The sequence below is a fragment of the Oncorhynchus tshawytscha genome, linkage group LG28 (genome assembly GCF_018296145.1).
Source record: "Oncorhynchus tshawytscha isolate Ot180627B linkage group LG28, Otsh_v2.0, whole genome shotgun sequence".
NCBI classification, from domain to species: Eukaryota; Metazoa; Chordata; class Actinopteri; order Salmoniformes; family Salmonidae; genus Oncorhynchus; species Oncorhynchus tshawytscha.
In genome coordinates this window covers 25832554-25850918 of record NC_056456.1, presented here as the reverse complement: position 1 = coordinate 25850918, position 18365 = coordinate 25832554, and the positions used below count along the sequence as shown (strand labels likewise).

At 44.3% G+C, this 18365-nt stretch overlaps 1 protein-coding gene across 11 annotated transcripts in view; it reads right to left on the bottom strand.

Moving 5' to 3' along the window:
- LOC112226989 (ATP-dependent 6-phosphofructokinase, platelet type) overlaps positions 1 to 18365 on the bottom strand; it is a 37035-nt gene that overhangs the window by 4744 nt on the left and 13926 nt on the right. For 2 of the 11 annotated variants that reach the window (XM_042307690.1, XM_042307695.1), the window contains exons 5-18: positions 18185 to 18350; positions 17980 to 18024; positions 17653 to 17761; positions 17351 to 17446; positions 17002 to 17097; positions 15869 to 15961; positions 15389 to 15514; positions 15015 to 15079; positions 14710 to 14779; positions 12930 to 12953; positions 11791 to 11937; positions 7292 to 7362; positions 7078 to 7165; positions 6198 to 6350 (exon numbers count right to left, since the gene is read on the bottom strand). In XM_042307690.1, coding sequence (XP_042163624.1) covers positions 6198 to 6350; positions 7078 to 7165; positions 7292 to 7362; positions 11791 to 11937; positions 12930 to 12953; positions 14710 to 14779; positions 15015 to 15079; positions 15389 to 15514; positions 15869 to 15961; positions 17002 to 17097; positions 17351 to 17446; positions 17653 to 17761; positions 17980 to 18024; positions 18185 to 18350 — 1349 coding nt within the window. The remainder of the gene's footprint in view (positions 1 to 6197; positions 6351 to 7077; positions 7166 to 7291; positions 7363 to 11790; positions 11938 to 12929; positions 12954 to 14709; positions 14780 to 15014; positions 15080 to 15388; positions 15515 to 15868; positions 15962 to 17001; positions 17098 to 17350; positions 17447 to 17652; positions 17762 to 17979; positions 18025 to 18184; positions 18351 to 18365) is intronic. The other 9 variants (XM_042307692.1, XM_042307701.1, XM_042307694.1 and 6 more) reach the window with 7 other exon arrangements.

Below are 18365 nucleotides of genomic sequence, written 5' to 3'. Positions count from 1 at the left end.
GATCATACTATATGTTACCCTATTAAGGCCTGATCTACACCCTACCCCATGTAGTATCTGTGTGTGTAAGGCTCTTTCCGTGTAAGAGAGGAGTTGGCTTGGTATCCCATTGGCAAAGAGGAGACCGAAGAGGGGCGGGGTTGGTTGGTCACCCTAGCTGGCAGACAGACAGAAGTGTTGTCGTGGAAACTACAGTAGACTCAGTCAGTCACAATGCAGCCTGGCGATACTGCACTTGACCTCACAACGTGAGGGAACTTTTGTACGCAAGTGGCAAAATGCTGGTCGTTATCCGTCAGGTCCACTACCCATGCAGACAATCGTGTTCAAAACAAAATGGTGGTCTGTCCTGGTTGAAGACAACAATTAGATAGGCTATTACTGTTCTATGAATCATTTAATCTCCCTTTATTAAAGTTATTAAAGTGAATTAACTTCTTTCTCCAATAGAGTATAGTGTATATTTGTTTCAGATGCTTCGTGAGAATCTAGCTTTTGTTGATAATAGAAATAAAATCAACTAGATGGGTAAAGTAAAATGATTGGTTAGAGAAAACATCTAAATGTTAGTACAACTACTACTTCTACTTCATTCATACCCTTCTCTTCCAAACCTCCACCTCATCCACCTCATCCACCTGGCTTGTAGCCATTTGGATAGCAGGATAGGAGTGTTGTAGAGTTACGGGTTGTATTAAACCAGACCAGGGACCAGACATCTCATCATGTTTAGTAAACAAGGTGCAGGGAGAACAATGGAAGTGGCAGGGTGCAAAACATGCCACGTCACTAGTGCATGCCCCTATCTACCACTTACCTGGGACCTAACTGAGAGCTCCACTATGACATTTACCAGCAAAAACAACAGACATCAGAGGCCTCAGACTGAAAGAACTAGCCCTAATATAGTACTACACTCCTAATATTACCCCGACCCCTAATACTACCCCTACCCTTAATATACAGTGCCTTGCAAAATTATTCACCCCCTTGGTGTTTTTCCTATTTTGTTGCATTACAACCTGTAATTGAAAAATATTTTATTTGGATTTCATGTAATGGACATACACAAAATAGTCCAAATTGGTGAAGTGAAAAAAATAACTTGTTTCAAAAAATTCTAAAAAATTAAAAACGGAAAAGTGGTGCGTGCATATATGTATTCATCCCTTTGCTATGAAGCCGCTAAATAAGATCTGGTGCAACCAATTTCCTTCAGAAGTCACATAAATAGTTAAATAAAGTCTACCTGTGTGCAATCAAATTGTCACATGATCTGTCACATGATCTCAGTATATATACACCTGTTCTGAAAGGCCCCAGAGTCTGCAACACCACTAGGCAAGGGACACCACTAGGCAAGGGGCACCACCAAGCAAGCGGCACTATGAAGACCGAGGAGCTCTCCAAACAGGTCAGGGACAAAGTTGTGGAGAAGTACAGATCAGTGTTGGGTTATAAAAAATATCAGGAACTTTGAACATCCCACGGAGCACTATTAAAGCACCATTATTAAAAAATGGAAAGAATATGGCACCACAATAAACCTGCGAAGAGAGGGCCGCCCACCACATCTCACGGACCAGGCAAGGAGGACATTAATCAGAGAGGTAACAAAGAGACCAAAGATAACCCTGAAGGAGCTGCAAAGCTCCACAGTGGAGATTGGAGTATCTATCCATAGGACCACTTTAAGCCGTATACTCCACAGAGCTGGGCTTTACAGAAGAGTGTTTGTTTCACAAGAAAAAATATTTTTTTCATCTTCAAAGTGGTAGGCTTGTTGTGTAAATCAAATTATACAAACCCCTGAAAAATCTATTTTAATTCCAGGTTGTACGGCAACAAAATAGGAAAAATTCCCTACCCCTAATATACCTACCCATAATACTAACCCTACCCCTAATACTACTCCTAATATACCTACCCTTAATACTACCGCTAATATAACTACACTTAATACTACCTCTAATATACCTACCCATAATACTAACCTTACCCCTAATAACACCCCTAAAATACCTACCGCTAATCCAACCCTACCCCTAACCAACCTAGCCCTAATCCAATCCTACCTCCTAATATACCTACCCCAAAATGACCTACCCCTAATACTACATCTACCCCTAATATGCCTCCCCTAATACTCTCCCTGCCCGTAAATGACCTACCCCAATACTGCCCGTACCCCTAATATACCTCCCCCTAATACTATCCTTACCGCTAATATAGCTACCCCTAATACTACCCCTACCCCTACCCCTAATGTACTTACCCCTAATACTACCCCTACCCCTAATGTACTTACCCCTAATACTATCCCTAACCATAAATGACCTACCCCTAATACTACCCCTAATACACCTCCCCTAATAGTATATCTACCCCTAATATTACCCATACCCCTAATACTACCCGTACCCCTAATACTACCTGTACCCCTAATACACCTCTCCTAATAGTATGTCTACCCCTAATACTACCCCTACCCCTAATATACCTAACTTAATATACCTAACCTAGCCACGTGCTTCTACACCTGCATTGCTTGCTGTTTGGGGTTTTAGGCTGGGTTTCTGTACAGCACTTTGATATATCAGCTGATGTAAGAAGGGCTATATAAATACATTTGATTTGATATACCTACCACTAATACTACCCCTACCTCTGATATACCTACCACTAATACTACCCCTACCCATAATATAGTACTATTCCCCTAATACGACCCCTAACCCTAATATACCTCCCTAATACTACCCCTACCCCTAATCTACCTACCCCTAATACTACCCCTACCCCTAATCACCTACCCCTAATACTACTCCTACCCCTAATCTACCTACCCCTAATACTACCCCTACCCCTAATCACCTACCCCTAATACTACTCCTACCCCTAATCTACCTACCCCTAATACTACTCCTACCCCTAATAATACCCCTACCCCTAATATACCTATCCCTAATATATCTACCCCTAAAACTAATCCTACCCCTAATTACCTACCCCTAATACTACCCCTACCCCTAATACAACCCTACCCTTAATACTACCCCTACCCATAATATAGTACTACTCCCCTAATACTACCCCTGTCACTAATATATCTACCCTTAATATACCTCCCCCTAACACTACCCCTAATATACCTACCCCTAATACTACTCCAACCCCTAACATACCTAACCCTAAAACTAAGTCCCCCCTACCCCTAATTACCTACCCCTAAAACTACTCCAACCCCTAATTACCTACCCCTAAAACTAATTCTACCGCGACCCTTAATTACCTACCCCTAAAACTACTCCAACCCCTAATTACCTACCCCTAAAACTAATTCTACCGCGACCCTTAATTACCTACCCCTAATACTACTCCAACCCCTAAATACCTACCCCTAAAATGAATCCTACCGCAACCCTTAAATACCTACCCCTAATACTACTCCAACCCCTAATTACCTACCCCTAAAATTAATCCTACCGCGACCCTTAATTACCTACACCTAATACTACTCCAACCCCTAATTACCTACCCCTAAAATGAATCCTACCGCAACCCTTAAATACCTACCCCTAATACTACTCCAACCCCTAATTACCTACCCCTAAAATTAATCCTACCGCGACCCTTAATTACCTACACCTAATACTACTCCAACCCCTAATTACCTACCTCTAAAATGAATCCTACTGCGACCCTTAATTACCTACCCCTAATACTACTCCAACCCCTAATATAACTAACCCTAAAACTAAGTCTCCCCTACCCCTAATTACCTACCCCTAAAACTAATCCTACCCCTAAAACTAATCCTACTGCGACCCTTAATTACCTACCCCTAATACTACTCCAACCCCTAAATACCTACCCCTAAAATGAATCCTACCGCAACCCTTAATTACCAACCCCTAATATACAGTGCCTTCAGAAAGTATTCACATGTTGTTGTGTTCCAGCCTGAATTTAAAATGGATTAAATGTAGATGTGTGTGTCACTGGCCTACACCCAATACCCCATCATGTCAAAGTGGAATTATGTTTTAGAAATGTTTACAAATTAATACAAAAATGAACATCTGAAATGTCTTGAGTCAATAAGTATTCAAACCCTTTGTTATGGTAAACCTAAATAAGTAAAATGCTTAACAAGTCACATAATAATTGCATGGTCTCACTTTGTGTGCAATAACAGTGTTTAACATGATTTTTGAATGACTACCTCGTCTCTGTACCTAAGGTCCCATGTCAAGCAGTGATTTTCAACAGATTTGACCACAAAGACCAGCAAGGTTTTCCAATGCCTCGCAAAGAAGGGCACCTATTGGTAGATGGGTAAAAAAAATATGACATTGAATATCCCTTTGAGCATGGTGAAGTTATTAATTACACTTTGGATGATGTATCAATACACCCAGTCACTACAAATATACAGGCGTCCTTCCTAACTCAGATAGGAAGGAAACAGCTCAGAGATTTCACTACGAGGCCAATGGTGACTAACACAGTTACATTGTTTAATGGTTGTGATAAGAGAAAACTGAGGATTGATTAACAACATTTGGAATTACTCCACAATGCTAACTTAACTGACAGAGTAATAAAAGGAAGCATCATATTTGCAACAAGGTACTAAAGAAATACTGCAAAAAACCTGGCAAAGCAATTAACTTTTTGTCCTGAATACAAAATGTTATGTTTGGGGCAAATCAATATAACACATTACTTGTCATGGTTCCTCCTGACAGAGGGTGGCAGAGACCGCCCTAGAGACTTTTATTGGACTCCGGTATGTCTTATTCTTTTTTTTCTGTGGTCCTTTGCAGAAGCTTGAATTGTTTACTGTGTGTGGTCGTTTCCTGAGTGAGTTTTTGAGACTTCGTGGGGGTTTTTTCCCCCAAGTGTACTGTGGTCCTGCGGCTACTGTTTCTCAGTGAAGTATTATGTTTATCCTTAACCACTGATTCCTCGTCTGGTCTCTTCTCTGCACCTGGGTCCAACCTCACCACGTCACATTACTGAGTACCACTCTCAATACTTTCAAGCATAGTGGTGGCTGCATCATGTTATGGGTATGCTTCTAATCGTTAAGGACTGGGGAGTTTTTCAGGATAAAAAACTACATGGAATGGAGCTAAGTACAGGCAAAATCTTAGAGAAAAACCTTGTCAGCTTTTCACCAGACACCAGGAGATTGTTTCAGCGGGACAATAACCTAAAACACAAGGCCAACTCTACATTGGAGTTGCTTACCAAGACGACAGTGAATGTTCCTGAGTGGCTGAGTTAGTTTTGACTTAAATCTACATGAAAATCTATGGAATGACCTGAAAATGGTTGTTTAGCAGTGATCTACAACCAATTTGACAGAGCTTGAAGAATTTTGAAAAGAATAATAGGCAAACGTTGCAAAATCAAGGTGTGGAAATCTCTTAGAGATTTACCCAGAAAGACTCACAGCTGTAATGGCTGCCAAAGATGCTTCTACAAATTATTGACTCAGGGGTGTGACTACTTATGTAAATGAGATATTTCTGTATTTCATTTCCAATAAAACTGCAAAAGTTTCTAAAAAACAGGTTTTCACTTTGTCATTATGGGGTATTGTGTGTAGATTGGTGAGACAACCCCCCCGCCAAAATGTTATCAATGTTGAACTTAGGCTGCAACGCAACAAAAGTGGAATAAGTCAAGAGGTATGAATACTTTCTGAAGGCACTGTACCTACTCCTAATACTACTCCTACCCCTAATATACCGAACCCAAATTACACCCCTACCCCTAATATCCCTAATCCTACTCCTACCACTACTAATCATATACTACTCCACCTCTTTACATGGGTTGAACTTTAATGAAATCACTGTTAACTTCTTGCTGTTTGTACAATAGTCTCTTGCAACTGATCAGAGGATAAGTTGTCATACTATATCTAACTCTTTCACTTAGTGTTTACTGTGGCTTTTTAAACTCTACCTAACTATTTCCTTTCAGATGATAAAGTAGCACATGCATACCTCGGTCAACACAAATCAGTTTGGTGCCTTTAGGTAACGCTCAGTTACATTCAGCCAGTTGTGATGCTGGTAAATGTCACGCCCGAGCTGCGATCAGTGAAGCCCCCAATTCTGATTGGCTGGAGGGTGTTCTTAAAACACGTAAACTTGCGACCTCCGACCCCCAGCCAGACTTACATCAGTAATAGCATTCAAAGCTGTGTCTGCGCCAATGCTGAGGTCAGAGCCCGGTATATTGTTGGAGACCGTGGCAGGGACCATAACCATGGGGACACAGAACTCATTATATTTCTCCCGGGCAGCGGACAGTTCCATGACTCCCAGGAAGGCCTACAGTACAGGGCAGAGCCAGGGCTTTAGAGCGGAGAGTTAATTGGGTAGCATCCCAAAATGGCACCCTATTCCCATATAGTACACTACTTTTGACTAGGGCTGGTCAAAAGTAGTGCAGTGTATAGGGTATAGGTTGCCATTTAGGACACAGCCATAAAGACAGGACAAGGTGGGCGGAGCCAGTGTGAGGGAGCCGGGCCTATCAAAACGGACAGTGTGACATAGGAAGCACCACACAGTGTAACTGACACAGATATGGGGGACACAGGGAGGAGAGCCTGAAGGGTGCTAGGAATTGTGGAGAAATATGTTCTTAATAATCATAGGAGGGAATAATGGAGAATATTTTGTCACTTTAGATTGTGAAATGAATGAATACAACAGTGTGACAAACGTAGAAAAAGATATGAGACAGGAGTATATTCCAGTGTATTTCTCAAAGATTATTATTAGTATTACTATTAGAGTGTATTACTATTACTAAAATTCTAATTTTACTCAAAATATAGGATTCTAATGTAAGATCTTTTCAGTGTGCCGGACAATGCATTTAACCAAGTACTTAAAGTATTTGAGGATTACTAGACTATGCTAAAAACTTTTCACATTTATAAAAAGTACAATATACAATTTTGTAATGCATAGTAGTGGTATAATACTGTAATAATATTAAACTGCTATTTCAATGTCCAATGCATTTGATGCTGTGATGAGCTGTACATACCTCAAATCCACCGATAACAAGCAAAGCATTGATGTTATGTATCCTGATTTGTTCAGCTATCTTATCAAGATGCTTCGCTGGAAGGGTTCTGAAATAAGGAATGAATCTGTGTTAATCTACAGTACCCGATATGTCAGTGTTGACTTTCCATGCTGCACGTTTTGAAACACTTGTGTCCCAAATGGCACTCTATGGGCTCTGTTCATTGGCCTACCTCTTTGTTCCCAGTATGGACCCCCCTTGTCCAGTCCAACCACCTACATCTCCCCATTTAATCTCCTTTATCTGTGTGGACACAAACACAACAAAACTGCGTTTGAGATTGAGGTTTCAAATGTGTTCTGAGTAGTCTCCATAAAGCTCTCCTAATTGCTAACATCCTCATTCATTACGTTCATTTCAATGGGACACAAAACATGCTAAAGGAAGGAATGACATTCTAAAAAACAATCACGCACATCAGATTTGCAGTCAATGATATAGACATATAACATCTATCCTGCTTTGTATGATAGCTTGATTGTACTATATTATTGCTCATTGAAGCACACAGGCTCTAATCTACCAACAGCACTCTACAAAGGTCTCACTCATCCCTCAGTGTTGGGCAAGGTAAAGTAGCATTTGACCATTATTTTCAATCACTTATCCCTGCCTTCATGCTTTCCTCCAGCTGAGTGCCCAGGGCCCTTGAAACAAAGACTGACCCAGGCAGTGTTGTTCGAGGTCTGGTGACAGAGAGAGTGGGTGACAGAGAAAGGGAGTGGGTGTGAGGGTGAGAACGTAGGGGTTAGAGGCCTAGGAAATGGGGATGAGAGTGGAAGTGAGAGAGAGGCCTGCATAAAGGAGAAGGGGTGAGAGAGAGGCCTGTGTAAAGGAGAGGGGGTGAGAGTGGAGGTGAGAGAGAGGCCTGTGTAAAGGTGAGGGGGTGGGAGTGGAGGTGAGAGAGAGGCCTGTGTAAAGGAGAGGGGGTGAGAGTGGAGGTGAGAGAGAGGCCTGTGTAAAGGTGAGGAGGTGAGAGAGGCCTGTGTAAAGGAGAGGGTGTGACGGAGAGAGGCCTGTGTAAAATAGAGGGTGGGTGAGAGAGAGGCCTGTGTAAAGGAGAGGGTGGGTGAGAGTGGAGGTGAGAGAGAGGCCTGTGTAAAGGAGAGGGGGTGAGAGTGGAGGTGAGAGAGAGGCCTGTGTAAAGGAGAGGGGTGGGAGTGGAGGTGAGAGAGAGGCCTGCATAAAGGAGAGGGGTGAGAGAGAAGCCTGCATAAAGGAGAGGGGCTGAGTGAGAGGCCTCTTCTGCATAAAATAGAGAGGGCTGAGAAAGAGAGGCCTGCATAAAGGAGAGGGGGTGAGTGAGAGGCCTCTTCTGCATAAAGGAGAGGGGGTGAGTGAGAGGCCTCTTCTGCATAAAGGACAGGGGGTGAGAGAGAGGCCTCTTCTGCATAAAGGAGAGGGGGTGAGTGAGAGGCCTCTTCTGCATAAAGGAGAGGGGGTGAGAAGGGGGGGTGAGAGACCTCTTCTGCATAAAGGAGAGGGGGTGAGTGAGAGACCAATTCTGCATAAAGGAGAGGGGGTGAGTGAGAGGCCTGGCCTGCATAAAGGACGGGGTGAGTGAGAGGCCTCTTCTGCATAAAGGACAGGGGGTGAGTGAGAGGCCTCTTCTGCATAAAGGAGAGAGGGGGTGAGTGAGAGGCCTGGCCTGCATAAAGTAGAGGGGGTGAGTGAGAGGCCTCTTCTGCATAAAATAGAGAGGGCTGAGAGAGAGAGGCCTGCATAAAGGAGAGGGGGTGAGTGAGAGGCCTCTTCTGCATAAAGGAGAGGGGGTGAGAGAGAGGCCTGGCCTGCATAAAGGACAGGGGGTGAGTGAGAGGCCTCTTATGCATAAAAGAGAGAGGGTGAGTGAGAGGCCTCTTCTGCATAAAGGAGAGGGGGTGAGAGAGAGGCCTGGCCTGCATAAAGGACAGGGGGAGTGAGAGGCCTCTTATGCATAAAGGAGAGGGGGTGAGTGAGAGGCCTCTTATGCATAAAGGAGAGGGGTTGAGAGAGAGGCCTGCATAAAGGAGAGGGGGTGAGTGAGAGGCCTCTTCTGCATAAAGGAGAGGGGGTGAGAGAGAGGCCTGCATAAAGGACGGGGTGAGTGAGAGGCCTCTTCTGCATAAAGGACAGGGGGTGAGAGACCTCTTCTGCATAAAGTAGAGGGGGTGAGTGAGAGGCCTCTTCTGCATAAAGGAGAGGGGGTGAGAGAGAGGCCTGGCCTGCATAAAGGAGAGGGGGTGAGTGAGAGGCCTCTTCTGCATTAAGGAGAGGGGGTGAGTGAGAGGCCTCTTCTGCATAAAGGAGAGGGGGTGAGAGGGGGGGGGTGAGAGGCCTCTTCTGCATAAAGGACAGGGGGTGAGAGACCTCTTCTGCATAAAGTAGAGGGGGTGAGTGAGAGGCCTCTTCTGCATAAAGGAGAGGGGGTGAGAGAGAGGCCTGGCCTGCATAAAGGAGAGGGGGTGAGTGAGAGGCCTCTTCTGCATAAGTAGAGGGGGTGAGTGAGAGGCCTCTTCTGCATAAAGGACAGGGGGTGAGTGAGAGGCCTGGCCTGCATAAAGGACAGGGGGTGAGTGAGAGGCCTGGCCTGCATAAAGGACAGGGGGTGAGTGAAAGGCCTCTTCTGCATAAAGTAGAGGGGGTGAGTGAGACCTATTCTGCATAAAGTAGAGGGGGTGAGTGAGAGGCCTGGCCTGCATAAAGTAGAGGGGGTGAGTGAGAGACCTCTTCTGCATAAAGTAGAGGGGGTGAGTGAGAGCCCTCTTCTGCATAAAGGACAGGGGGTGAGTGACAGGCCCTCTTCTGCATAAAGGAGAGAGGGTGAGTGAGAGGCCTCTTCTGCATAAAGGAGAGGGGGTAAGTGAGAGGCCTGCATCAAGGAGAGGAGGTGAGTGAGAGGCTTGCATCAAGGAGAGAGGGTGAGTGAGAGGCCTGCATAAAGGAGAGAGGGTGAGTGAGAGGCCTGGCCTGCATAAAGTAGAGGGGGTGAGTGAGAGGCCTCTTCTGCATAAAGTAGAGGGGGTGAGTGAGAGGCCTCTTCTGCATAAAGTAGAGGGGGTGAGTGAGAGGCCTCTTCTGCATAAAGTAGAGGGGGTGAGTGAGAGGCCTCTTCTGCATAAAGTAGAGGGGGGTGAGTGAGAGGCCTCTTCTGCATAAAGGACAGGGGGTGAGTGAGAGGCCTGGCCTGCATAAAGGACAGGGGGTGAGTGAGAGACCTATTCTGCATAAAGTAGAGGGGGTGAGTGAGAGGCCTGGCCTGCATAAAGTAGAGGGGGTGAGTGAGAGACCTCTTCTGCATAAAGTAGAGGGGGTGAGTGAGAGGCCTGGCCTGCATAAAGGACAGGGGGTGAGTGAGAGGCCTCTTCTGCATAAAGGACAGGGGATGAGTGAGAGGCCCTCTTCTGCATAAAGGAGAGAGGGTGAGTGAGAGGCCTCTTCTGCATAAAGGAGAGGGGGTGAGTGAGAGGCCTGCATCAAGGAGAGGAGGTGTGTGAGAGGCTTGCATCAAGGAGAGAGGGTGAGTGAGAGGCCTGGCCTGCATAAAGGAGAGGGGGTGAGTAAGCGGCCTGTATAAATGACAGGGGGTGAGTGAGAGGCCTGCAGAAAGGACATTGGGTGAGTGAGAGGCCTGTATAAATGACAGGGGGTGAGTAAGAGGCCTGTATAAATGACAGGGGGTGAGTGAGAGGCCTGTATAAAGGACAGGGGGTGAGTAAGAGGCCTGTATAAATGACAGGGGTTGAGTGAGAGGCCTGCAGAATGGACAGGGGGTGAGTGAGAGGCCTGGCCTGGATAAATGACAGGGGGTGAGTGAGAGGCCTGGCCTGTATAAAGGACAGGGGGTGAGTGAGAAGCCTGGATAAAGGATAGGGGGTGAGTGAGAGGCCTGGCCTGGATAAAGGACAGGGGTGAGTGAGAGGCCTGGCCTGGATAAAGGACAGGGGGTGAGTGAGAGGCCTGGATAAAGGGCAGGGGGGGAGAGTGAGAGGCCTGGATAAAGGACAGGGGATGAGTGAGAGGCCTGGATAAAGGGCAGGGGGTGAGTGAGAGGCCTGAATAAAGGGCAGGGGGTGAGTGAGAGGCCTGGACTGGATAAAGGGCAGGGGGTGAGTGAGAGGCCTGGTCTGGATAAAGGACAGGGGTAGATTGAAAGGCCTGGCCTGGATAAAGTAGAGTGGAGGTGAGAGTAATTGGCTTAGTTACTGACTTACTTACTGACTTTATTGTCCCCATGGGGATCATTTTGTTGCAGTGTCATGTACACTTTTAAATACAAAATACAAAACAAAATTGACAATACAATTGTAAGCACTCCTGTTTATCTCCCCACACAAGTCTTATCTGAAAAACACCATCAGTGTCTGTGGCAGGGGACGAGTAAAGGTGACTTACAGAGCTACTTTTCTACTCTGCAAAGCCAGTCAACAAGGTCACTATAACCTTTAGCTTACCTGGCTTCGCTGTCATGTTTATATTAATCATTTTAAATATGTTCTTGTTATTCTAATGGCTTTCAAAATATGGTGTAGACTGTATTTCAAGGTTAATGGTGTAAACAATACTAGGGGACAAATATGATCAAATGTGTTTAACAGTGAGAAAACAACCTGTTGATCATGTGGCAGTGAGACCATCATTCTCATTGGACAAGAATAAAATGACTATAATCATGTGTCTTAACTCCAGTACCTGTCCCTTGTAGAATCCCTCGAAGCCATCGTTAACGGCGAACATCTTGTGCCCCTCGGTGATGCCCACCCTGACGGCCGAGCGGACAGCTGCGTTCATGCCCGCAGCAGGGGCACCCACGTTCAGCACCGCCACGTTGAAGGAGCTCTGAGGATCAACAGCACAGTCGTCACACACACACACATTTAGAAATACACACACACACAAAAACACACACAAAAATACATACACATTTTAAACCAGCAGAGTTGGGGTCATTTCAATTTCTATTCAGTAAATTCAAAATGCTCATTGATACCCATATCACCAAACCCCTCTGTATACATACACCTGCTCATAGTGGTTGATACTGGGTAGAGATGCTCTACAAGCCTGGCAAAGCTGTTGTCTCCGTGGAGAATGGAGCAGCATGCAGAGACAAGCCTAGCAAGGCCTCATGCTACGGCCCCAAAATGCTGCATCTGTATAGGCTGTTGTACTTCACATAGACCACTGGCTCTGAGCTCAATGATCACAGCGTGCTCATGGACAGATAGACCCCACGTATATGAGTGCCCTCATAGGTGTGGTAATCTCAAAGTAATCTCTTACTTTGAGCAGATCACAAGCATGTGTCTGATTGATACTTCTATGCAGCAGAAGTAGTTAGTAGGCTACTATGACAACAGCAAGCATACTGAAAGTGCAGGAACAGGGCACTTCTTAGAACACAGATCTACTGTGCTTCTACTAAGCAGAGTCATGAAGAAATAAGCAATGAGGCTACAGCAACAGACATCTGTCGTTTTGTGGCACTATTTATGTTCAAAATGGTCTAATCCAACATGTACTGCGTCAGAAGCTGTCTAGTTCAATCATGGCCCTATGGAGGTATTATTCTATTCAAATAAATATGTTGTTAGAGAAAATGTAACCTAAAAGCTACTTGTTGTTCTATTCTACAGGGCCATTGATGCAGCAAATTAGTATTTCAAACGAAGCCTGGTCCCAGATCTGTTTGTGCTCTTGCCAACTCCATTGCTGTCATTGTCAAGCCAAACACGGAGAGTTGGCATGTTAGCACAAACGGTATACATATAGGAGAACTTAGCACTGATCTAAAGCTGGTATATTATAGTAGGTTACAGTACAGTACGTACATTATATGGGAGCTCATCCTCTTCCTATCCCCTCAAGACAGAAAACAATTTAACAAACACACTCTGTTAGTGTCACAAAAAGACCTCAGTATGAGCCACAATGCACCTCAACAGGAAGTACCTGATCCTAACGCACAAATCTGAGAAACGCTGGAAAGACACAAACGTTAGGGAAAACACATGTGAATGTCACGGTAACTTTGTCAATGTACAATATACAGTGGGGCAAAAAAGTATTTAGTCAGCCACCGATTGTGCAAGTTCTCCCACTTAAAAAGATGAGAGAGGCCTGTAATTTTCATCATAGGTACACTTCAACTATGACAGACAAAATGAGAAAAGAAAATCCAGAAAATCACATTGTAGGATTTTTAATGAATTTATTTGCAAATTCTGGTGGAAAATAAGTATTTGGTCAATAACAAAAGTTTATCTCAATACTTTGTTATATACCCTTTGTTGGCAATGACAGAGGTCAAACGTTTTCTGTAAGTCTTCACAAGGTTTTCACACACTGTTGCTGGTATTTTGGCCCATTCCTCCATGCAGAACTCCTCTAGAGCAGTGATGTTTTGGGGCTGTTGCTGGGCAACACGGACTTTCAACTCCCTCCAAAGATTTTCTATGGGGTTGAGATCTGGAGACTGGCTAGGTCACTCCAGAACCTTGAAATGCTTCTTACGAAGCCACTCCTTCGTTTCCCGTGCGGTGTGTTTGGGATCATTGTCATGCTGAAAGACCCAGCTACATTTCATCTTCAATGCCCTTGCTGATAGAAGGAGGTTTTCACTCATAATCTCACGATACATGGCCCCATTCATTCTTTCCTTTACACGGATCAGTCGTCCTGGTCCCTTTGCAGAAAAACAGCCCCAAAGCATGATGTTTCCACCCTCATGCTTCACAGTAGGTATGGTGTTCTTTGGATGCAACTCAGCATTCTTTGTCCTCCAAAAACGACGAGTTGAGTTTTTACCAAAAAGTTATATTTTGGTTTCATCTGACCATATGACATTCTCCCAATCTTCTTCTGGATCATCCAAATGCTCTCTAGCAAACTTCAGACGGGCCTGGACATGTACTGGCTTAAGCAGGGGGACACGTCTGGCACCGCAGGATTTGAGTCCCTGGCGGCGTAGTGTGTTACTGATGGTAGGCTTTGTTACTTTGGTCCCAGCTCTCTGCAGGTCATTCACTAGGTCCCCCCATGTGGTTCTGGGATTTTTGCTCACCGTTCTTATGATCATTTTGACCCCACGGGGTGCGTGGAGCCCCAGATCGAGGGAGATTATCAGTGGTCTTGTATGTCTTCCATTTCCTAATAATTGCTCCCACAGTTGATTTCTTCAAACCAAGCTGCTTACCTATTGCAGATTGTCTTCCCAGCCTGGTGCAGGTCTACAATTTTGTTTCTGGTGTCCTTTGACAGCTCTTTGGTCTTGGCCATAGTGGAGTTTGGAGGGTAGAGGATAGAGGAGGATAGAGGAGCCTCTTAAAGAAGAAGTTACAGGTCTGTGAGAGCCAGAAATCTTGCTTGTTTGTAGGTGACCCAATACTTATTTTCCACCATAATTTGCAAATAAATTCATTAAAAATCCTACAATGTGATTTTCTGGATCTTTTTTTGTCATTTTGTCTGTCATAGTTGAAGTGTACATATGATGAAAATTACAGGCCTCTCTCATCTTTTTAAGTGGGAGAACTTGCACAATTGGTGGCTGACTAAATACTTTTTTGCCCCACTGTAAATGTTTGCCTTGTGTTATCTGAGGATACTTACATTTGGGAGTTCAGAGTCTGCTTTCCGGTAAGACAGGAGTTTGTAGGTGTTCAGGTTGTTTTCGAAACTCCTGCAAAATATGAATGAAACATACTGTTATTCATCCATCTACCTTTTGTCCAGAAACCTCCATTACTAAGTTGCATAAACTTTTAAAGGCAAGAGGAAAATAAATCTGAATCCTGTAACGCGGTAATGGTCCTGCTAGACTGCTGGCCAAATAAAGATATGCATCTTAGAAATACAGAGATATCACTTTATTTTATCAAAGAATGTAGAATTGGTACAAGAGTCAGATAATGTACCTGCCACGCAGTCTCACAGCTTCCTCAAAATTCTTCTCGTCCATGGCTTTCTGGACGTCTTGTGTCTATTGAGAACATAAATACGAGTGTTTAATGTGTCTGGAATCAACAGCCTATCAATCGTCTTTATTCATAATAGATATATAATGTATACAGTAGGTAGAAGTACTTGATGCATTCTGTGAATGGTGTAGAACCTGAAAACATCACAAAGGGGTAGGCTATTACTTCATACGTGTTCATTACTGTTGAGTAAAGCAATCTCACACCCACTATCTTGGCTGGCGGCCATCCCCATCTGTACCCTGTACAGAATACTAATCCAGGGTCCCAGCAGGGCCTGTATAGCATGTGAACACACAGTGTAAGTGTACCATCTGAACACACTCCATGAGGGGCAGACGGACAGCCTGGTTCCCACACAGAGACACTACGCAGGCCGGTGTGCTGGCTGACGCCTCCAACAGGGCCAGGACCGCCTCCACTCCCATACGACTGGCCTGGACAGACAGGGTGGAGGGCAAAGGTCAAATAATATTTATACTGGGGTCAACTTAGAATTAATGGTGATTTGGGACACTGGGAAAATAACTTCAAGTTCAAGTTAGAATTTGCATAACAGTATGAAATGACATGCTCTTTAAATGATGATTATCATACTGAAACTTCCTCATGGTTACTAACCAAAACAAACAAACCAGGGATATTATGCAGCTATCAGACAGACAGCAGCACAAATGGCTGTGCCTCTAACTGAAAAGTAGTGCATTATATAGGGAATAGGGTGCCATTTAAGAAGCAACCCAGTCTATAAGTGCCTTTTCATTGTATGTGAGTATGTGGGTAACACTCACCAGGATCCGGTCAAAGGCAGAGGGGGTTCCTCCTCTCTGGACGTGACCCAGGATGGTGACTCGGGTGTCAAAGCCCAGACAGCTAACAACCAACTATAGTAGGAGAGGAAGGCCAGGTATTGAGCAATGTACGTTTCCTCAAATTAGCAGAGTAATCAAATAACACTTACGTCCCAAATGGCACCCTATTCACTACTACAAAAGTAATGCATTATATAGATCAGTGTTTCTTAATCCTGGTCCTGGGGACCCAAAGGAGTGCACATCTGATTCCACTAATCAAAGATTTGATGATGAGCTGAATCAGCTGTGTAGTGCTAAGGCAAAAACCAAAATCTGCACCCTTTTGGGTCCCCAGGACCATGATATAGAGAATAGGGTGCCATTTGGAATGCAACAATTGTCTATTTGTATTGTATGGTAGAAAGAGATTGACAATTGCATGCTATACCTTAGGAAGAAAGACAGTAGGGGAAAGCACAAGCACTGTACACCCATGCAAAACAGTTCCTGTCATGTACACTGTAAGTGAGTCTCCAACACTTACACCTGTGTGTTCCAAATGGCACCCTATTCCCTATATAGTGCACTACTTTAAACCAGAGCTGGTCAAAACTAGTACAGTATATTATAGAGAATAGGGTGCCATTTTGGACTCAGACCTTGTTCTTTTGTTCTGCCAGGTAAACTGTACCGTATAAGACTCTTACCAGAACAGAGATCCTATAAGTTCTATATGGATTTCTATGCTTACCAGGTTAGGTATGCTGATGAAGAACAAGGTTGCAAAGGCACAAACAGGACGAAGAATAATTCACAGAAGTTCACATCACTAAGAAAGATCCAATAAAATACTTAGATGAAGAGTTAAAACATGGACAGCATGTTGTTAATGGGACAGAGAGATGGAGAGATGACGATGTGCAGCCAGAAGTAACCGCGGCACACAGAAGTACTGTACCAGACCTGGGTTCAAATGCAATATGAAATCATTTCAAATACTTAATGTGGGCTTGATTGAGCTTGTCTGTCGCAATTAAACCAATAGAAAAGTCGCAAAAAGATTTCAAATAGGATTTGAACCCAGGTCTGCAGAGGAGTACTCCACCAGTACAGGACAGCTGAGTACTTACTTCCTTAATATGGTCTGTAGTGATAGGCTTGTTGTGAGAATCTATCGCCCCCTCTGCTACAATAATGATATTGAGCCGTTTCTTATCTGCACGATTCTATAAGAATACAAACAAAGCACAGATATACAGTACATGACAGAACATTTTTGCATTTGGCTTTTCAAAAGCTGGACCCGGTTTATGCTGAAACAGCTGCATGCCTACCAGAGAGAGAGAAAGAACAGATCTGCCTACTACCTCTGTCCATCTCTCACTTAACAGAGTCCTTTCATCTGTAAAGCATGGAGCTATTCACACATCTGTAGGACCTGCTTTTGGTTCCCCCTACGTTGCATATTCAGGTACTCACATCCTTGACATTATTAACAGTAATAGCCTTTCCTTGTCTGTCAATGGCTCCTTCAGCGACAATGATTATATTCAGCCTTGACCCCCTGGATCGGCTCTGGACATTAAGAAACACAATGAACACTGCTGCTTTTGCTATGGTTGAAGGAAATACAATACACTACAACGTGTTATCACTGAGCAGTAAATCCTATTCAATGTGAGGTATAGATTGAAATGTATTTGTTAGATCTGCAGATGTCGGATGTTACCTTTGTGTGTGTGTGTGTGTGTGTGTGTGTGTGTGTGTGTGTGTGTGGTTACCTCAGACAGTTTCTGACACATCTGTTCCTCCCACCCGTCCTCAGGGGGCATCTCAGGGATCAGCACCCAGTCAGCCCCGCAGGCCAGAGCACTTACTAGGGCCAGGTACCTACACACACACACACACACACACACACACACACACACACACACACACACACACACACACACACACACACACACACACACACACACACACACAAACCCATTTGTATGTATTATGTACAAACATTTTCAAAGCAGGACTGCTGAGAGTCCATTGCTAAATTGTAGCAAGTACAAGAATAAAGCAGGAAATGAAAGCAGAAATGAAATGCCATTCCATACCCACAATGTCTTCCCATGACCTCCAGCACAAACGTCCTCTGGTGGCTGAGAGAAAGGAGATAAGTCTGTAAATGTTGTATGTGTACAAACAACACCACTGAGCTAAATATGCCACTGTATCTGTCAGTACCTCTGTCTGTGTAAATGTTGGCTCATCTAAAAGTTAAGAAATGTACCATTCAACAACAATCATCTATGTCAGTACCTCTGGGCTGTAGTCATGATTGCGTCCACCACCTCTATGATTCTGTGCAGGGCAGAGTCTGTCCCGATTGTCATGTCAGTGCCACAGAAGTCGTTGTCGATGGAGCCCACCATTCCCACGATGTGCAGCTCTGAATTGTTCTGGGCAGCCTTCTCATCAATCAGCCCTTTATTCACAATGC